This window comes from Bos grunniens, chromosome 16 (assembly GCF_055505025.1).
Source record: "Bos grunniens cultivar Pamir isolate PY7600 chromosome 16, Bosgru_T2T1.0, whole genome shotgun sequence".
Taxonomy (NCBI): domain Eukaryota; kingdom Metazoa; phylum Chordata; class Mammalia; order Artiodactyla; family Bovidae; genus Bos; species Bos grunniens.
In genome coordinates this window covers 50291237-50312896 of record NC_141180.1, presented here as the reverse complement: position 1 = coordinate 50312896, position 21660 = coordinate 50291237, and the positions used below count along the sequence as shown (strand labels likewise).

The window sequence follows — 21660 nt, the reverse complement described above, 5'->3', positions numbered from 1 at the left end:
AACACTATAAAAGGGGAGATACTTATCATAACCTAATTCTCTTCTCCAAAATCAGAAGAGAATAACACCACTCAAAAGCAAAATTAAAAGTGACATAATTTTCTCCAGGGCTGAATATTATGAAGAAACCAAATTTTAAGAAAAGTATTTAAGAAAAGTATTACCACAATTTTTAAAAGTATATTTTAAAAGTGAGAAATTGAACCATATAGTTCTCTAAATGAACTATTTCTTCTTTTACTGTAACACATCTTTCTGCTTTAACAATATTTAGACCTCCAGAGCTTGCATATTTCTGAATCTACAAAAATATTTTTATAAGGAGAGAGGGGACAGCTCAGTAAAAGGATGGGGGGCCGGTCTGGTGTTCACTCAGGTATTCAGAGGGTGCAAGAATAATAACTTCTGGAGAACTGTCAATGGCAAAATCCCATTTTAAAAAGAATTTTTAAAAATTAAGACCAAAGGGTCCCCTGGGCTCCACAACAGTTGAGAAGATACTTTCTATGCTGTCCTAACAAATTTATAATTGGAAAAGATCACAGTTGGCCACCAATTCCTTCTCCATTTGATATTTACCAGCTGAGTAAACCCTCAGACTTCTATTTGCTAAGTGATACATTCCTTAGAAACCTTTTCCTTGTGCATTTAAAATGCCAAGATCAATTACGCGGCCAGTAAAGTATGCAGAAAGGATGGTGCATATTTTAAAATAGGAAGTTGAATGCCTGCAGTTTCCTGCCTTGGTACAAAGAGTGATGCTGGTAAAGCTCTTGAGTATAATCCTTAAACACTGAAATCACTCTCAAAGAACTGAGGCTTCTAACACTGCCTAAGAGGTTAAAAAGACTGCCAAATTTTCCATTAGGGCATCCTATTTTTAGAGTCTTTGGAATCTCTCTTTTAAATTGCATTCCACAGTAAGATGTGTTGGACTAAGTTTACAAAAGCAACAACATAAGCATTCTAAGACCTTTATGTTTCCAAGCCTAGGAAGAAATGCTAAGCTTTTACATTTTTCTTCTTTAAGTCTTAACTTTTACATCTTTAACAACACGCAAATAAAAATAAAACAAAGGTATATACTGGCCCGGAGGGAGGAATGGGAGGCACTAGGTGCTTCTTGACAGCCTAAGTGGTGAGGCGAGGCGGGGAACAGGTATGAAGTAAAATACAAATCACCCGCAGAGGTGGAGACTGTGGGCAACAGAATGAAAAGGAACAGAAGCGCAGAGGAAGCCGCAGGCTCCGCGGGCAGCCGGGCGACGGAGGACCTCTGGCGCGAGTGCCCTAGGGAGGGAGAAATGGGCGCGCGGCGCAGGGAGAGGCCAAGGCGGCGAGAGAAAAAGAGGAAAACAGGGGAGCGGAGAAGGGGCGGAGGTGAGGGAACGGGGCTCCACCGCGCCCGGAGGGCAGAGGCGGCGATGCCAGAGGAGGACAGCGCCGGGGAAGGAACGAGGGGGGGTCCCAATGGCTTTCCCCTCGGCCGCCAGCCGGCCGGTCTCCTGCATCTCGCTCTTCCTCTCCTTACCTAGGAACAGGAGACGCAAGGAGAGCTACCGCCGGGCGCCGAATCTGTTTCCAGCCCCGCTCGCTGACATGGCGGCCGACGAGCTGTCACAGAGGTTGCTCAGGTCTCCCGCCGGTCGGGTGTAGGAGACACCTCTCGCCTTCCCGCCCCGCCTCCTTCTGCTCACCCCTCCCGGCAGGCGGGAGGGCGGCCGGCGGCCAGGGACCGCGGAGCATAGAGCGCGGACGGCTAGAGAGGAGGCACAGAGGGCAGACGACCATAGAGTCCCAGTTCAGACACCGCCTAGACGGGCCTTCTCTCTCCCCGGCCGTCCACTCGCAGTCCTCCGGCGTCTGCGCCGGCACGGAAACGGAAGTGACGGCAAAGGCAAGACGGAGAGGTCATTCGCAGGCACAGGGTGGAGTGTTTACTTCCGCCGGCCTAGTCCTAGAGTAGAGCTAAGTGGCACGTGGGGTGTGCCCTGTATGGAGTTCGTCGACAATGTAACGATCCTGGGCGACCCTGGGACAGGCCTTAGAGGGTGAGAATGTGGGTCCCGGGGGCGGGAATTCCCTCTCGGCTGACGCTTTCAGCGTTTACCCGCGCTGGGCGATTTTGCGTTTTGAATTCCGGAGTGGCGAGGTGGAAGGACGTCCCGGCAGAGAACTGTCGTGGCTTGTATGACTTTCATACGCAACTGAAGCCCGATGTGGAATTTGGGAAATTGTCTTCGCGCTTGTACAAGTCCCGTTCCGAGACCAAGCGGTACGTAACCAGTCCGAGAGTGGCTGAGACCGTGGTGCGCATGCTGCGGGGAAAACGAAAAGCTGGCCAGCTAATCCTGGAGTGCAATCCAGGTGAGTCCCTCGCGGACTGCATTTTCACGTCTGCGTACTGTCAGAAACATGACCCCTTCGTTTAAGGAACTTTTATGGTCTGTGTTAATCCTGACTTCCCATATTTCTGTATCAATTTGCACTTTACAAAATGTTTTGATAAAACATGCTCTTAGATTTCACTATCTTCCCAAAAGAACTTTTCATCTCTTTAGTGCATTTTCCATAGACCGTAGCAGGATGCTGGGAACACAAGATTTATAGACTTACTGAAGAATAATTTTTTTTAAAGCACCATTTCCTATCACGAGCAGTCAAGTTCTGTTTGAAGTGAAGTGGAGTGAAGTTGCTCAGTCGTGTCCGACTCTTTGCGACCCCATGGACTGTAGCCCACCAGGCTCTTCCATCCATGGATTTTCCCGGCAAGAATACTGGAGTGGGTTGCCAGTTCCTTCTCAAGTTCTGTTTAGGTTTCGCAGTACCTTTGCTATTAAAATATCCGGATAGCCAATAGTAACTGGTAAGCTAGAGGCAAGCTTTTTTGTTTGTTTTTTTTTCTTGAGAGGTAGTGGAACATTGTAATTAAGAGCGCAGGTTTTTCACTCTTTGACGGAATGCTTTCAGAGCCATGCAGCACCACGTATCGGTTTTGATGTTGGAGTAAAGTGACTGTCTAATCCCCGATTTCTTTATGTGTAAATAAGGAGTGTAATATCTACATTGGGGATGTTGTGAGAATTAAAATTAGATCATACAGGTAAAACATCTAATTTCTTTGATATTGAAAAAGATTATGGTGTTTCTTTTGCAAATGAACTTTTCGTTCTTTTAATGTGCTAGGTCCTGGAGTGCTCACCCGAGCATTGCTTGAAAGTGGTGCCAGAGTGATTGCCCTTGAAAGTGACAAAAATTTTATTCCAGAATTGAAGGTATATTTTTGTTTTTAAAAATAATTTATTGTTCAGTCAGCTACATTCCAGTGTTTTAGGGAAGTAAAATTAAGCACACAGATTATTTTTAAAGAATCACTCTTACAGGCTATGCCATGAATATCTCCTTACTCTCAATGGATAGAACAGAGTAAGTATCAATGATTGCTGAATGACTGAAAGATAGGATTCAAACTTTTTTTTCCTAATTCTAGCTCTGCTACATGTGGGTGACTTTGAACAAAATGTATAACTGGTGTCTCTAGGCTTGTTTCCTCATCACTAGTGGACTATCCTGTGCCTCTTCTTTCTTAGAAGGGGCTTGGAAGGGAGCTTAGAATCTAGTTGCTAGTATTAGGTTAATGGGACTATGCTAACCCTGGACTTCAGGACTTAAGGACTCAGAGGCTGGAGAAGTTTGATGTATTCTTATAAAACTCCGTGGAGTAAAGGTATTATCCAAATGGATTTTTTAGTGAATTCAGCTTCATGTATGGCTGATAAGTTCAGTAAACAGTAAAGTGGAAATTCCTGGCCTCATTGCCAGCCTCTTTTTCTTTTTTTCTTTCCTTTCTTTCCTTCTTTTATAAATCATTTGGTTCAATTCAGGAAAATAAAACCATACAACACATTAGATGGTTGTTTTTCTACAACTGAAAAAAACCAAGATTATAATCAGGTTATGTAATTGATGTTTAATCTGCTGAAAGTCCAAAAACATGACAAGAAAAAGGACACACAAAATTGTTCAGAGATTCAAGATCTTGAATGTGATTAAGTAAACAAAGCCATCTGTAATTTCAACCTGGAAATTAAAAACAAGATAGCTTTTATTTTGGTATTTAGAAGGGTGCCTACTTTTGAAGATTACTCTACATGTTCAGAGTTTTTCCAAGAGAATGCACTGGTCATAGTAAGCACCCTCTTCCGACAACATAAGACAAATCTCTACACATGGACATTACCAGATGGTCAATGCTAAAATCAGATTAATTATATTCTTTTCAGCCAAAGATGGAGAAGCTCTATACAGTCAGCAAGAATAAGACCGGGAGCTGACTGTGGCTCAGATCATCAATTCCTTATTGCAATATTCAAACTTAAATTGAAGAAAGTAGGTGAAATCACTAGACCATGCAGGTATGAACTAAATCAAATCCCTTATGATTATACAGTGGAAGTGACAGATTCAAGGGATTAGATCTGATAGACAGAGTACCTGAAGAACTATGAACGGAGGCATGACATTGTATAGGAGGCAATGATCAAGACCATCCCCAAGAAAAAGAAATGCAAAAAGGCAAAATGGCTATCTGAGGAGGCCTTTCAAATAGCTGAGAAAAGAAGAGAAGCTAAAGGCAAAGGAGAAAAGGAAAGATGTACCCATTTGAATCACTGAAGTGAACTGAACTACAGATGGCATTAACATGTCCTGTTTACAGTTTGTTATTCTGTAACACAATGGTTTTCTATAAGGTCAAAGTAACAGTCTCAAAACAATTGAATCAATGAAAAAAGGATAATTAGGGTCTGGAGACTTCCTCACACACAGTATTTCTTGAGAGAATGTAAGACTACCCTTGAAAATATTTCTGAAACTGTAAATAGAAGTGCAAAATTGAAACGTCTTAAGTCTCCATTCCCTCTTCCCCTTAGCAGTAGCTTGAGCCCAGCCTTTAACTCATTATAAAGTGCAGCCAAAAATGGAAAAACTCTATACAGTCAGCAAAAACAAGACCAGGAGTTGACTATGGTTCAGATCATGAACTCCTTATTGCCAAATTCAGACTTAATTGAAGAAAGTAGGGAAAATCACTAGACCATTCAGATATGACCTAAATCAGATCACTTACGACTATGCAGTGGAAGTGACAAATAGATTCAAGGGATTAGATCTGATAGAGTGCCTGAAGAACTATGGATGGAGGTTCATGACATTGTACAGGAGGCAGTGATCAAGACTATCCCCAAGAAAAAGAAATGTAAAAAGGCAAAATGGTGGTCTCAGGAGGCCTTACAAATAGCTGAGAAAAGAAGAGAAGTGAAGGCAAAGGAGAAAAGGAAAGTTATACCCATTTGGATGCAGAGTTCCCAAAGAATAGCAAGGAGAGAGAAGAAAGGCTTCCTAAATGATCAGTGCAAAGAAATAGAGGAAAACAATAGAATGGGAAAGACTAGAGATCTTTTCAAGAAAATTCGAGATACCAAGGGAACATTTCATGCAAAGATGGTCACAATACAGGACAGAAATGGTATGGACCTAACAGAAGCAGAGGATATTAAGAAGAGGTGGCAAGAGTACACAGAACTACAAAAAAGATCTTCATGACCCAGATAACCACATTGGTGTGATCACTCACCTAGAGCCAGACATCCTAGAATGCAAAGTCAAGTGGGCCTTAGGAAGCATCACTACGAACAAAACTAGTGGAGGTGATGGAATTCCAGTTGAGCTATTTCAAATCCTGAAAGATGATGCTGTGAAAGTGCTGCACTCAATATGCCAGCAAATTTGGAAAACAAACAGCAGTGGCCACAGGACTGGAAAAGGTTAGTTTTCATTCCAATCCCAAAGGCAATGTGAAAGAATGCTCAAACTACTTCAACAATTGGACTCATCTCAATGGCACCCCACTCCAGTACTCTTGCCTGGAAAATCCCATGGATGGAGGAGCCTGGTAGGCTGCAGTCCATGGGGTCGCTAGGAGTCAGACACGACTGAGCGACTTCACTTTGAGTTTTCACTTTCATGCATTGGAGGAGGAAATGGCAACCCACTCCAGTGTTCTTGCCTGGAGAATCCCAGGGACGGGGGAGTCTGATGGGCTGCTGTCTCTGGGGTTGCACAGAGTCAGACACGACTGAAGCGACTTAGCAGCAGCAGCAGCACATGATAGTAAAGTAGTGCTCAAACTTTGGCCACCTTATGCGAAGAGTTGACTCATTGGAAAAGACTCTGATGCTGGGAGGGATTGGGGGCAGGAGGAGAAGGGGACGACAGAGGATGAGATGGCTGGATGGCATCACTGACTCGATGGACGTGAGTCTGGGTGAACTCCAGGAGTTGGTGATGGACAGGGAGGCCTGGCATGCTGCGATTCATGGGGTCGAAAAGAGTCGGACACGACTGAGCGACTGAACTGAACTGAACAGTGCTCAAAATCTCCAAGCCAGCCTTCAACAGTATGTGAATCATGAAATTCCAGATGTTCAAGCTGGATTTAGAAAAGGCAGAGAAACCAGAGTTCAAATTGCCAGCATCCGTTGGATCATCAAAAAAGCAAGAGGGTTCCAGAAAAACATCTATTGCTGCTTTATTGACTAAGAAAAGCCTTTGACTGTGTGGATCACAACAAATTGTGGAAAATTCTTAAAGAGATGGGAATTCCAGATCACCTGACCTGCCTCTTGGGAAATCTGTATGCAGGTCAGGAAGCAACAGTTGGAACTGGACATGGAACAACAGACTGGTTCCAAATTGGGAATGAAGTACATCAAGGCTGTATATTGTCACTCTGCTTATTTAACTTCTAGGCAGTGTCCATCATGAGAAACATTGGGCTGGAAGAAGCACAAGCTGAAGTTAAGTTTGCCGGGAGAAATATCAGTAACCTCAGATATGCAGATGACACCACCCTTATGGCAGAAAGTGAAGAATTAAAGAGTCCCTTGATGAAAGTGAAAAAGGAGAGTGAAAAAGTTGGCTTAAAACTTAACATTCAGAAAACTAAGATCATTACATCTGGTCCCATCATTTCATGGCAAATAGATGGGAAAACAGTGACAGACTATCTTTTTGAGCTCCAAAATCACTGCAGATGATGACTGCAGCCGAGAAATTAAAAGATGCTCTGTTGATGGACAGGGAGGCCTGGTGTGCTGCAGTCCATGGGGTCGCAAAGAGTTGGACACGACTGAGTGACTGAATTGAACTGAACTGAAAGTGAAGAGCCATTCAAAGTTTCGAGTGAATTCATATATATGTGCCAGAATAAAAGAGAAGTAATTAAATAGAACCTTTGCAACCCTAAATCAGAGCCTTAAGTGGTGCTCTTAGCAAGCAGTGCTTCTAGCCACCTAAAGGCTCTCAGTTGTACTAAAAACTAAAAGGATTTTCAAGGTTAATGCTTGACTCAGCATGTTTACCTAAATTTAAAATCCTTCTCTCCCCTAGTCCACTCCCCTGATAAAATTTTCAGATTCCACATTAATAGTGTTTCAAACAGGAACAATTTGTTTTCCTCTTTGGATGTGCTAGAGATACACATGTTGTAAATTGTTCTATAATGATAAATCATCACAACTTGTGTAAATCAACTACTCTTTAATTTTGTTTTTATTTAAATAGATGGAGTTATATCTCATTTGAATTGTGAAGACTATTGTTGAAGAAATAGCTATGTGTATTCAGTAGAAGAGACATCATCTTTTGTGGTGGTTATTCAGTCGCTCAGGTGTGTCCACTCTTGGCGACCCCTGGACTGCAGCACACCAGGCTCCTCTGTCCTTCACTATCTCCCAGAGTTTGATCAAACTGTTTTCCATTGAGTCAGTGATGTCATCCAACCATCTCATCCTCTTGTCTCCCCCTTCTCTTGCCCTCAGTCTTTCCCAGCATCAGGGTCTTTTCCACTGAGTCAGCTCTTCACAACAGGTGGCCAAAGTATTGCAGCTTCAGCTTCAACATCAGTCCTTACAGTGAATATTCAGGGTTGATTTTGTTTAGGATTGACTGGTTTGATCTCCTTGCTGTCCAGGGGACTCAAGAGTCTTCTTCAGTACCACAATTCGAAAGCATCTATTCTTCGGTGCTCAGCCTTCTTTACGGGCCAATTCTCGTATCCATATATGACTACAGCAAAAACGATAGCTTTAACTAGACAGATTTTGTCAGCAAAGTGATGTCTCTGCTTTTTAATATGTTATCTGGGTTGGTCATAGCTTTTCTTCCAAGGAGCAGTTGTCTTTTATGGATGCAATCATGGTCCACGGTGATTTTGGAGCCCAAGAAAATAAAGTCTGCCACTGTTTCCATTGTTTCCCCATCTCTTTGCCATGAAGTGATGGGACTGGATGCACTCTGCTCTCTCACTTTCATCAAGAGGCTCTTCAGTTCCTCTTTACTATCTGCCATAAGGGTGGTGTCATCTGCATATCTGAGGTTATTAATATTTCTCCCAGCAGTCTTGATTCCAGCTTGCACTTCATCCATACCAGCGTTTTGCATGATACACTCTGCATCGAAGTTAAATAAGCAGGGTGACAATATACAGCCTTGAAGTACTCCTTTCCCAATTTGGAAACAGTCTGTTGTTCCATGTCCGCTTCTAATTGTTGCTTCCTGACCTGCATACAGATTTCTCAAGAGGCAGGCCAGGTGGTCTGGTAGTCCCATCTCTTTAAGAATTTTCCACATTTTGTTGTGATCCACACAGTCAAAAGGGTTTAGTGTAGTCAGTGAAGCAGAGTAGATGTTTTTCTGGAATATCCTTGCTTTTTCTATGATTCAACGAATCCTGGCAATTTGATCTCTGGTTCCTCTGCCTTTTCTAAATCCAGCTTGAACGTCTGGAAATTCTCAGTTCACGTACTGTTGAAGCCTCGATTGAAGGATTTTGAGCATTACCTTGCTAGAATGTGAGATGAGTGCAGTTGTGTGGTAGTTTGAACATTCTTTGGCGTTGCCCTTCTTTGGGATTGGAATGAAAACTGACCTTTTCCAGTCCTGTGGCCACTGCTGAGTTTTCCAAATTTGCTGGCATATTGAGTGCAGCACTTTTAACAGCATCATCTTGTAGGATTTGAAATAACTCAGCTGAAATTCCATCACCTCCACTTGGTTTGTTTATAGTTATGCTTCCAAAGGCACACTTCCTAAGGCTTTTGTGGTAAACTGTGTCTTAGTTCATTTATGTCTTCAACCTGTACTTCAGTATCCAGGTCTACAACTTCCTACCTGCATCTCCACTTAAGTCACGTTATAGGTGTCTCAAAATTATCATGACCAAAATGTATTGTTTCCACTCCCAGCTCTGTGCCTTTTTCTATCACTAGTTTTTTTTAAGGGTCCTCTTGAAAGTAATCATTAAATGCTAAATTTAGAAATAGAGTCATATTTATAGGTTGAATTCAAACAGTTAAGAAAGCTTAGTTTTTTCTTTTAACTCATAACTTTAAATTGAAGATTCACTGAAACCTTGTAAATACCTGTAGAATTTTTTGTGCATGAGAACCTCAGTGTGCACATCAAAATGTTGCTTTCTTCTGTTTGATTTTTAGTAACTTCGAATTAAGTTTGTAGAGTCAGTAGCTAGTACTTCCTCTCACTAGTAAGTTCTCAAGCACTGCCAGGTGAAAAACGTATGGGCAGTAAAAAGATTGAGGTATATTTTTTGTCTTCTAGCAGGCAAGGAGCTTTCCTTCTGTTGCTGGCTCTGACTTTAGGAAAAGTAAAGGAAAAATTAAGAAGAAGCTAGAGAGTGACCTACAGAATGGGCCATGTTTGTTTGGTAAAGGACTTACTAAACTGTTCTGGGAAAAAATGGAATACTCTCTTGAATCTGTCTAGAAATATTCTCTTGGATCTATCTGTCTTTCACTTTAATATTTTTATTATTTTCTGTTATAAAACATCTTCCCATTTTTAAACACTAAAATTTCTAAACAAGTTCTCTCTTTCTCTCTCTAGTCCTTAGGAAACAGTGTGAATGGAAGACTAGAAGTGATCTATTGTGACTTCTTTAAACTGGACCCTAGAAATCATGGCATGGTGACCCCTCCCGTTATGACTTCAGATATGCTTTTTCAGTATTTGGGAGTGGAAGCACATCCTTGGAAAAAAGGTGATTTTTGTCTTTCAGTAGAGAAGTAGCTTAGAGTTTGTCAGTTTTTCTTTAGCAGTATACCAGGTTTGTTAAGATTTGTGTAAATATTTACATAGTATAGTTTATGGGCAGTTGCTCTTAAATTGATTATGGCTTTTCCGTCACCTAGATTCAATCAGAGCAATTTTGTAGGGACTAAGTTCTAGATCATGGAATGATGCTAAGGCTTAGTTTTCATTGAAGTAACTTTAAAACAATATAGTTTGTTAACCTAATTTGACTCAGTAAAGTATACTCATAGGAAAAAAATGTTAAGAATTTATTTAAATACTTTTGCTTGTATCCTTAACAGGTTTCCCTTTAAAAGTAGTTGGGATCTTACCAGCTAAAACTGAGAGAAACACACTTTGGAAAATTTTACATGACCTGTATTCCTGTTCTTCTGTTTATAAATATGGACGAGCAGAACTAAATTTGTTTATTTCTGAAAAGGAATGCCGGGTAGGTTGTTACAAGTACCTGATTAGGTTTTTGTTTTGAAAGAGTACTGTGATTTTTATCAGATTAGTCTTAATCTGCGTGATTTTAATTTGGGCGCATGACATTTAAGAGTACCGAGGTTATTTTTAAATTTCTGTAGAGCGCTCCTTAGGTTTTATTTTTAAAAGGTTTTTGTGTGATAAAACATACGTAACTAAAGTTCGCCATTGTAGCTATTTTGAAGTGTACAGTTGCACTGCAGTGAGTGCACTCACCTTGTGGCACAGCTCTTACCAGCATCTGTCTCTTCACAGAGCTTCTTCATCATTCCATTCTAAAGCTGTGCACCCACTAAGCAGCTAATTCCCCTTCCCCCATCTCCTGGACCCCTAGTAACCGTATTTTCTGCCTCTATGAATTTGACTAGTCTGTGTTCCTCATGTAAATGGAATCGTACAGTATTCCACTTTGTGTCTGGCTTATTTCACTTACTGTTCTGTCTTTTTAGGGTTCATCCAAATTGTAGCACATGTCAGAATGTCATTCCTTGTTAAGGCTGAATAATAACTCTGTTGTATATTTACACCACCCCACCATCTTTCGTTTATCCATTTTTATCAATGGATATAAGTGACATGTAGCACTGTGTAAGTTTAAGGTATATAGTGTAATGTTTTGACTTATATACATAATGAAGTGATTGTCATAAGTCTTCTAAGCATCATCTCATACAGATAGAAATTAAAAAAAAAATACTTTTCCTTGTGAAGAGAACTCTTGGGATGTATGAATTTGTTTCTTGAAGTATAATTGATCTAAACACTACGTTAGTTCCTGATATATATAACATGGTGATTTAAAATGTCTATGTATTAGAAAATGATCACCGTGGTAAGTCTAGTTAGCATCTGTCATCACACAGAGATGCAGTATCATTGACTATATTTCCCAGGCTGTACCTTTCATCCCTCTGATAAATTTATTTTGTAACTGAGAGCATGTGCCTGCTAATTTCTTTTTCCTATTTCATTTATTCCCACACCCCCTCACCTCTGGCAACCTTCTGTTCTATCTATAATTCTGTTTCTGTTTTATGTTTGTTATTTGTTTTTTAGATTTCACATATGAATAAAATTATACAGTATTTGTCTTTCTCTGTCTGACTTATTTGATATAGCTTAATACTCTGTAGATCCATCCTTTGTTGTCAAAAATGGCAAGAGATCATTCTTTTTTAGTGCTGAGTTATATTTTGTGTGTCTGTGTAATGTATATATATGTGTCTATATATATATATATACACACACACGTATTTTTAAAGAACATATCCATCTTTATCCGTCTTCTTTACCCATTGAACTATCAGTGGGCACTTAGATTATATTTCTTTCTTGGCTGTTGCGAATGATGCTGTAGTGAACATATAGTTGTAGACTTTTTATTCTCTGAAAGCTGAGGGCCTCCTAAAGTCCTTGAAAGTTATGTTTCTTTGCTGCTCAGAATGCTTCATGTTATTCATGTTTTAATCCAAGATAACTGGAAATGCTTATTTGTTTAAGAGCTACAGATTGGGATGGGGGTTGTGGGGGACCAGGGTCCAGAGATGAAAAGATGATTTGCTCACCCAGATCCAAATAGTAAGTAAATGGTGACTGTCCCTGGAAAGAGAAGAACTTCCCAGATGGCTCAGTGGTAAAGAATCCACCTGCCAATGCAAGAGCCACAGGAGACTCGAATTCAATCCCTGGGTCAGGAACATCCCCTGGAGTAGGAAATGTCAGCCCACTCCAGTGTTCTTACCAGGGTAATTCCATGCACAGTGGAGCATGGTGGACTACATTCAGTCTATATGTAGCCCATCAGGCTCACATGTTAAATGTACACGATGATATATTTCAGTATGAAAGTTTAAGGAGACTTTTACTTGAAATGGTTAAGATTTTGCATTTAATTCTCATTTTCTTTCATTTCTAGATGCTATTAAGATATTATTACCGTTTCTAGATGCTATTAAGATCTGACAGTTGATTTTGGTGTATTTTCCTTTTACTAGAAACTAACGGCAAATCCCCAAACTCCAGCCTTGTATCAGTCATTAAGTGTGCTCGGTCAAACAGCTTGTGGGATCAAGGTCGTGTGTACGGTGAGTAAAATCCTAAATTTCAACAAAGAGGTTCATTGTTTTTCAAAGAGGCTGCATTTCTGTAAATGAAGAAAAATTAAATTTCTTTTTTCCCAAGTATTTAAGATAATAGAGCACTGTGGCGATGTTTTGTGTCACAAATACGTATTTCATTGTAAAAGTGTTTATTCTTTTACAGTGGAGAGTTTACCTTTTTTTAAAATTTGATAGCTAATAGTCAATTACAAAATTTTTTTCCCTTCTATCTAAACATTTTTCTTGTTTTTAATGGCTATTTAATATCTCATTATAGAGCATTCTCCTTTTTAGTTTATTTCCTTAGGCAAGATCAGAGCTATCTAATAGAAACATAATACAAGCCACATGTGTAATTTTACATTTTTAAACAGTAACGTTATAAAAAGTGAAAAAAGGTTATTGTATAATTTACATTCTTCTTTGCGTAGTAAAAATCCAGTGTATATTTTACACTTAAAACCAATTCAGACTGGACGCACTTTACGTGTTCAGGAGCTACATATGACTTGTGGCTACCCTTTCGTGTGTATGTGTGTGTCTGGCATTTTTAATAGAGGCCTAAAGTATAAGAAAAAAGTGATACATACCATTTCTTTCATAGCATAGTTTGCGCATTCTGTTTTTTATTGTGGTAGATTATCCATCAAGTTATTGTTAGGGATATGTCTGTGAATGTTCTACGAACCCTTGTTCTTCCAAAGATATATTTGTTTAATTTTAAAGTCGCGTACAGTGTTTCTCCATGGAGTCTCTTCATTGCTTCTGTCCAGAAACACCTTAAGATCTTCAATACGAGCTTGGTCGTTAGAATGTGATCTCATTTGATTTTAGCTTTTGTTCCAATTCTGGTTTTTCCCTCCAACACATCCCAGGTTCTTAGCTTGGATCACTCTGTACCTTGTCTTATTTCTACCGTGCTCTCATCCCTTTTCTGTATTCCCAGAAATCTTTTTCGCCTTTGACCTTCATGGCACTGACCCTGCTTTCTGCCCATACCAGTCTTGGTGCTATAGTTCTTGGTTTCCCTAGAATCCTCTCTTAACCCCACTGATCTCTTCTCATTCTGTTGGCTTTTCATCTCAGCTGTTCTCTCCTCCTGACTTTTGTTTAGTTGCTTCAAAGAGGCCCTCAGAGGACTTCAGCTTTCAGGATAGTTTTATTGTTTTTTGCAGTATTTATTTTCAAAAGCCCTATATTGACTTTTGCCATTTATTAACCTCCAGAAAGGACAAGTTATTCCAGACCCAGCATTTTAAACAGTTTTCCATTATATTAATGTGTCTCCTACCAGAGGGTCCATTGTTAAACCCAGTTCCCAAGGTCTTGTAGGTTTTCCTCTCCTGTGAGTTTGGTAAATAGAAATGAGGTCTCCTCTGTGCCCACTGCAGAGCCCTAAACTACTGTAGATAGACCAGGTGTGGGAGTGTGCTGTGCACTGCCTGCTGCTACTGCTATTGCTCTGCCTTCCTCCTCTCGGTAACATTCATGAAACTGCTGGGAACTGATGGGCAACAATTGCATTTTTCATTCTATGTCAGCAGCAGCTGCAATTAGTAATAAATTATCATTTTTGACAGTAGACTTTCAAACCTTACACCCAATATTATGTCTTAGTCTTTTAACTCTGTGTCAAATGCTGTTCTTTTGGAATTAAATGTGTGTATATGAAAGTGAAAATTGCTCAGTTGTGTCCAGCTCTTTGCAACCCCATGAAGCCCATCAGGCTCCTCTGTCCATGGAATTCTCCAGGCAAGAATGCTGAAGTGGGTTGCCATTTCCTTCTCCAGGGGGTTTTCCTGACCCAGGGATTGAACCCAGGTCTCCTGCATTGCAGGCTGATTCTCTACCATCTGAGCCACCAGGGAAGCCAAATATGTGTTTAATGTATGTACACATATTAAATAAATTCTTGTGTGTATATGGGTATATACACACACACATACACACACACACACACACACAAACACACACAATTTCTCAGTTGGGTCATCTTTTAAAATTGCTTCACATACAAAATTGTTTATACCAAAGTTAGATACAAAGAAGTAATGATTCTTTTAAAAATTGACATAGTTTGTCTCCTTACATGTCCCAGCATATTCATATCAGTGACTTTTCCACTAAAGTAGAACAGAAACATCCTCAGTATTGATCTATTAGCCCCTAAACTGATTGTGCCTATAATAGAGAAATGCTTGCTAACTTAAGAATGTATTTACATAATTATATTAAGGGCAGCCGTGTTTATCTAAGCAAGTAATAGAGTTACCAGTATTGGGATAGACCTTTGACCCTCCTTTTATCTAAAAAAAAGAGAAGAAAAATGTGTATGATTTAACTGTCGCATATTTTTCTTAAATTCGGTTAGACTTGGCTTTAATTTATTCTGCTGTATAGGCAAGACATTTTTTAAGGCGGTAATGATGTATGGCACTTTGTCCAAAAAGAAATGAAAGAAATGTGTTTTTTTAATTTATCTTCCCTCAAGGAGCCTTCCTCATTATTTGACACGTATGCTATAAAGGGAGAGCTGGAAAAGCAAAGGCATAGGGTAAGAATGAATGAATACCTTTTCCTTTCTTCCTCTGAATGTAACATACTTTGTTTTCTTTTGCATTACCTGGTATTCTGTATTTACTGAAATTTTAAATTTTAGAATATCTAGAACTTTAAAAAATATATCTTATTGCTTTTAATAAATATTCAAATTATTTTGGTAAAGAGTTGTATTTTTCAGCTATTTGTATAGTGAAAGTGAAGTCGCTCAGTCGAGTCTGACTCTTTGCGACCCCTTGGACTTGTAGCCCACCAGGCTCCTCCGTCCATGGGATTTTCCAGGCAAGAATACTGGAGTGGGGTGCCATTTCCTTCTCCAGGAGATCTTCCCGACCCAGGGATCGAACCCTGGTCTCCTGCATTGTAGACAGACGCTTTTATTTGCCAGCATAATAATAGGCTTAAACCCAGATTCTGTCTTCTCTTTTTAATTTTTGAAATGAAGATACATCTCAAATTTGGAAAATACGGTTATTTTAATAGTCATCTAATTTGATAAACTAAAAACAAGATTTTTTTTTCCCTTTATAAGGTGCCAAAGTGATGATGTTATAAAGTGATCCTCCATTTAGATTATATGGAGCTACTTATAATAATTTTTGGACTCAATTCAGAAGTTCCACTTTGGGATTAAATGCTAACGATGCCCTAATCTCAGTGTATTAGCTCAGTATGACGTTCCCAATCGCTTCCTACTTTGTTTTTTTCTCACTCTTGCCACTAAAGGAAAACAGGAAAATGTTCCATTTTTAAATAATCATGACTTCAGAGTAAGCAGCGATCGTTGTAGTTTTAGTGGTGTTCCCCTGTCTGTGAACATAATTTATGGAGCCTCACAAAACAGGGTGCATTTTGGCTTGGCACCGCTAAGTGTTTATCCATATGGCCTGAAAACGAGTAACGCCCTGCATTTAATGCACTTTCTCATTGGCTCGTTGACAGTGTCAAAAGGTACAATGTTGTTTTGGCTAACATAATTGTTCAGACTTTTAGAGATGAAGATGAAATAACCAAATGTTACATTTCAAGAGAAATTTTTATTCAGGTATTTCACATGTGTCTTTGATGTTGGTGTGTTCATAATTGTTAAGAAGCACTTTTAGATATTTAACAGATTTTCTAAAGTTCATGATCTTCATTATCCACATGGTTTGAGGTTTCCACTTTTTTGAAGCCATGTTTTTGTGTTGTTCCTGGAAATTTTCTCTTAAGCTATTAAATATAAATAGCCATTCGTTGACATTGGGGAGGTTATTTTTTCTTCCTTATTTATCAAATGAACCAAAATCTGTAACTCCAGATCTATCTACAAGGTGCTTTTTAAAGTCACTTTCAAAAAACTTGGTAACAATGCTTTCAATTGTAACGTTATTCCCCTCCCTAGTTAATAATTGCTAAATATTTAAAAATTTTACTGCCTTGCTTTTTTATTCTTCAGCCTCAAGAATTCAAAAGCAGAAACCAAAGCTGATTGAGATTTTCTTTTTTGGCCATCTTGCCTTCCACAAATAGTATTTTTGTTTACATATGTGTATATATACATTTTTTTTTAATAAAGAAAGGGATTGTTGTATAGTAGCTGAGTCATGTCTTACTCTTTCGCGACTCCATGGACTGTGGCCTGCCAGGCTCCTCTGTCCATGGGATTTCCCAGGCAAGAATACTGGAGTGGGTTGCCATTTCCTTCTCTGGGCGATTTTCCAGACCAAGGGATCAAACCCATGTCTCCTGCTTGACAGGTGGATTCTTTACCACTGAGCCACCTGGGCAGCCTAAATAAGAGATTACTAGCTAATATGTGAGATTTCCTAAGAACTCAAGCATAAGGCTCCCTGTGCTCTGAGGAATTAATTTTAGGGGGGAGAAACAGCTTAACGTTACATCAAGTCATGTACAGTTTTTATTTTAATCTGTATAACACTATATACTAGAGCAGGTTGCAAACCTTTTGTGTAAAAGAGAGTACATGTTTTATGATTGCAGGCCACATACAGTCTATCACATGTCCTCTGTGGATTTGTTGGTATTGTTTGTTTTCTAAGAGTCCTTTATGTATGTAAAAACCATTTGTAGTTCCGTAGTATACAAAAACAGGCAGGCCATGCTTGCTAACCCTATATTTTTTAAAATGCAAATAAAAATTATAAGGCAATAATTTTTTTATGTTTAGTGTTTGCTGTTATGCCTCAAATACAGAAGAGACTCAGTATATATAAGTGTCACATTTAGGATTTCATTTTCCCCTGCTTACAAGTTAATAAGCTGTCACTCTTTCGTAGTGCTGGCCAGAGACACATAGCCCTGTGTCCCTTGGAAAAATGTGAATTGCTTGGTTGAGTGGTGTGCGTGCAGTGGGTTTGCCTTGCAGCTGAGGAACACAGAGCTGGGGGTGTCCATCCCTTTTATAGCAAACATTTTGTCCCGTAGAGGGGCATTATCTCATCCCCCAGGAGAATAGCCCAGGTTAAGAGCAACTGGGGCCTTGTTTTATTGGCACATCCAAAAAGAAGCTCTAGAGACACTCAGGGTCTATGATGATTCTGTCTTCCAAAAGGTAAATTGAATGCATCAGTGAACAGTGTCTTTCACGGGCAATATTTTATGACTAATACATTTTATTTTCCTTTCTCTGCAGGAATCATTAGAACAAAACCTGTGTTTTGTTCAGTTGACTCCTCATAGAAATTTATTTACAGGAACCTTAACACCTTTTAACTATGATGTATTTTTTCACATGTTAAGACAATGTTTTATGAAACGCAATGCCAAGCTAATAGACCATTTACCGTAAGTAAGAATTATACAAGCAAATACAAAAGTAGCAACTTAATGTGAGAATTGTGCTTTCATGTTAAGAGCTTTGTTTTTATATCTTTTATGGCTTCGTTAACAGTGAGGGACCATGTTTTCACTCATCTATTAATATTGCTTCAAAATACTTCCTTTTTGCTGGTACATATTTTGAGGAAAATATATTTTCCACACAATTTTCCAGTTAAGGAAATTAATTTTCCAGTTAATTTTCTTAATTTTCCAATTAAGCTCTCGTGAGCTTAATTTTTTCCCCCTTCTTTGAAAAAACAACTGGGGATGCCTAAAATTTGTTTTATCTTTGTCGAGATTAATCTACATGAAGACCTGGCTCCTTGCCACTGGCATTAGTGGTGGCATACCCACCGTCTGCATCTGGTCATTGCCTGTCCTCAGTGGTTCTGTTTCCTAACCAAAGTAGGCACAAATCATTATACCACCCAGGTCCTCCTACTGTGGGTCATACCCTGTATTTCTACCTAAAGCTTTTGAGACGCTATGAACTGCAAGGATTTTTATACCCGTCACCAGGATTCCATTCACAGTCAGAAAAGTATTGGAATATTTTCCTCCAAAACATTTTACTACAGTTGTTTACTTGTTATTGTCAGAGGCTCACTGGTGGTTTCTCACTAGACCAATACAGAATAAGGCAGTGCTTATTTATTTATTGGAGAAGGCAATGGCACCCCACTCCAGTACTCTTGCCTGGAAAATCCCATGGATGGAGGAGCCTGGTGGGCTGCAGTCCATGGGGTCACTAAGGGTCAGACACGACTGAGCGACTTCACTTTCACTTTTCACTTCCATGCATTGGAGAAGGAAATGGCAACCCACTCCAGTGTTCTTGCCTGGAGAATCCCAGGGACAGAGGAGCCTAGTGGGCTGCCATCTTTGGGGTCGCACAGAGTCGGACATGACTGAAACGACTTAGCAGCAGTAGCAGCAGTATTTATTTATAATTTATGTAATTATAAATTATAAGTTTATTATCTGCTTCTAATTTATTCACAGTAATAGTTAAACAAAAATGTGAAAAATTATTTCCTCTTTGAAAACAGACAGTAGTTTCTGCTGTTTGAATACTTACTGAACTTCTACCTAAACGTAAATGGAGTTAATTTTTTTGCAAAGAGAGTTAAAAGATGAAGCAGGTGGGCAGAAGAATTTTTTTGAAGGACAAATGTTAAACTAGTGTTTTGCTTAAGAATCAATTAGAACATGTTAAAGCCTAAATCTGCTCTTTTCATTGCAGCAAGCCATGAAACTTTAGGAATATAGACATAGTTAAAGCTATTTATGATATGCAGGCTCTTAAATTGAATAAGATTAATTTACATATATTGTTAGATGTTTAAAATTGGGGTTAGAAACCACCTCTATCAGCATTCACTGCCAGTTTTGTTATGAAAGATATTTAAGCAGATTTACTTTGTGTTTATTTTGCAGGTCATTGAGTCCAATTGATGCAGTGCATATATTGAAGCAAATAAAAAAAAAAAAGGATGTAAGAGTAGTAGATATGTACCCTAAAGACTTTCTGCGCCTTTTTGAAACCATAGAATGTTCGAAAGATGATACCTGTAAGTGGCTATATGATGAATTCATGGAGGATACACTCTCATAGTGAAGTGGACTGCTAAGACATTAACTGGAGCTGTCTACTATTTTGGAAATTATGACACAGATGAAAAAGAACTGAGTTTGAAAAGCTCACATCCTTTCAGAAGATAACTGTTCTTGTTTTGCACAACTAGGCAGATCATTTCTTCTGGACTGATAATGGTGTATTGGATAAAACAGTGGTTGCTATTTTATTCGAATGAAATGAAAACGTCTGTTAATTGAGGATTTAATCAAATTGGATTTGTTTTGTTTTAAATTCCTGTCTGTTGTAAGCACACTGGTAGTTATAGGGTATTACTAGGTGAAATTTAGTTTTAGAAATTCTTTTGGCCTTATATCGTACGCTGTATTTAAATTTTCCATTTTCGCTGTCGATTTTTATATCCTCCTGGGGGAGCAGAAGAGTACAGAAACGTGGAAAGTAAACTGATTTAATAGGTTTGTTTTACTTTTCAGTTTATTGAAATGTATTATCAAGTACTGTACAGTTATTTAAATTTTAATATGGTTTAAACTTTTTTAGAAATAAAAATATTTTAAGTAATAGGATTTTGTGACTTTTTGTTTCTATCTGTTCAAACATAAAACTGACCCTGACTTCTTCACTTTAAATTCTGTCTTGTGTAGTCAGTATACTTCAGTGAGTTAATCAGTCTGTTATTCAGAAGTTTCATGCATTTTTGTTCCGTCAAGAACATCTGAAGTTAAGACTTTTACAAAGAGTCAGACACGACTGAGCGACTGAACTTAACTGAAATGGAATTAAAAATATCTGTTTTCTTAGCTCTTTGAAGAAGCTTCTAGATTTTACCTGAGGCATATCTAATCTCCTCTGTTAGATTTCTTTGGTGTTATATATAATACTTCATAATACCTAAGACATATTATTAGTAACTCACTGTAAGGCACATTAGTAATAATATTTAGCAAAACCATTTCTTCCTGACTTTCCTGCTATTGTCCTTGGTTTACATTTCAGTCCAGCTAGAAACTCTGAGTCCTTTTTTCTCTTGTAATTCCTATCCTGCTATTACATAATCTGTCTGATCTTCATAATGTCTTTCAGTCTTCCTTCTCAGTCCTATGCCTTAAGTCTAAATTTCTCCTGAAACTTACCTACTTCTCTCTCATTTTCATTACATCTTGTTTATTACTGCTATATTAATCTTTTTAAAACATTTGTTTCACCTTAGATTCTTCTAAGGCCTTGGTTTCCTAATGAGTAATAGTGGCGTTTATCAGGGTTATTATCAGGAGTGCTGGGGCTTCCCAGGTGGCAGGAGTGGTAAAGAACTGCCTGCCAATGCAGGAGGTGTAAGAGATGCGGGTTCAGGCCCTGGGTTGGGAACATGCCTGGAGAAGGGCATGGAACCCACTTCAGTATTCTTGCCTGGAGAATCCTGTGGACAGAGGCGCCTGGCAGGCTACAATCCATGGAGTCAGAGAGTCAGACATGACTGAAGTGACTTAGCAGCAGCAGGAGTGGTAGTGGTAAATGTTGATATAATACAGAGTTTAAGAAAAGAAATTAATAATTATGTATTCACTAAAAAATAAAGTAATTAATGAAGCTTAATATGTGGGGATAGTTGCTCATGGTAACAGGTGCCCCAAGAATTTTGAATTAAAGTTAGCCTTGTTGCACAGTAAAAACACAGGGGAGTCAATAGTAACCAAAGCCTCTGGAGAGGTCAGTTAACTAAAAATTTACAAGCAATGTAATTATCAGTTAGGCCAGTTTCAAATAAGTGGTGGAGCCACAACCCTGATGGTGGGAGTGTGTGCTTTGTTGTAAACTTGGCTGTATAGGGGCAGAAAAAGAAGTTGAGGTGTAGGATGGGTCCCTGTAGTTCTTGGTTGATTTTTTTTAACATGCGACATTTAAATAGGTTGTTCAGTTGCTAAGTCGTGTTTGACTATTTGTGAC

The 21660-nt window shown here is 39.0% G+C and overlaps 2 protein-coding genes across 12 annotated transcripts in view; one reads left to right on the top strand and one right to left on the bottom strand.

The window, feature by feature from the left end:
- Positions 1 to 2339, bottom strand: part of CNST (consortin, connexin sorting protein) — a 99255-nt gene extending 96916 nt beyond the window's left edge. Inside the window, exon 1 of one of the 6 annotated variants that reach the window (XM_086344982.1) lies at positions 1532 to 2339. The gene's annotated coding sequence lies outside the window, so the exon portion shown is untranslated. The remainder of the gene's footprint in view (positions 1 to 1531) is intronic. The other 5 variants (XM_086344983.1, XM_086344986.1, XM_086344984.1 and 2 more) reach the window with 5 other exon arrangements.
- Positions 1900 to 20282, top strand: TFB2M (transcription factor B2, mitochondrial). Of its 6 annotated transcripts, none has more exons than XM_086344997.1 (9): positions 1900 to 2367; positions 3187 to 3275; positions 9682 to 9784; positions 9964 to 10117; positions 10452 to 10600; positions 12633 to 12722; positions 15229 to 15291; positions 17932 to 18083; positions 19557 to 20282. In XM_086344997.1, the coding sequence occupies exons 3-9, from the start codon at positions 9767 to 9769 to the stop codon at positions 19732 to 19734; spliced, it is 804 nt and encodes a 267-aa protein (XP_086201123.1). In that variant the 5' UTR covers positions 1900 to 2367; positions 3187 to 3275; positions 9682 to 9766; the 3' UTR covers positions 19735 to 20282. The 6 variants fall into 6 exon arrangements, with proteins under 6 accessions (XP_086201123.1, XP_086201120.1, XP_086201124.1 ...); XM_086344994.1 differs by having other exon boundaries at positions 9679 to 9784; XM_086344998.1 differs by lacking the exon at positions 9682 to 9784 and adding an exon at positions 7624 to 7729.
- The last annotated feature ends 1378 nt before the right edge of the window (positions 20283 to 21660 follow it).

What these genes read in the sequence shown, in the direction of transcription:
- TFB2M (XM_086344991.1), top strand. Translation starts at nt 2,058, where the DNA reads ATGTGGGTCCCGGGGGCGGGAATTCCCTCTCGGCTGACGCTTTCAGCG. An exon ending in GGATCAAGGTCGTGTGTACG is followed by an intron (nt 12,723 to 15,228) that starts GTGAGTAAAATC and finishes TCTTCCCTCAAG; the next exon opens with GAGCCTTCCTCATTATTTGA. An exon ending in AAGCTAATAGACCATTTACC is followed by an intron (nt 18,084 to 19,556) that starts GTAAGTAAGAAT and finishes TTTATTTTGCAG; the next exon opens with GTCATTGAGTCCAATTGATG.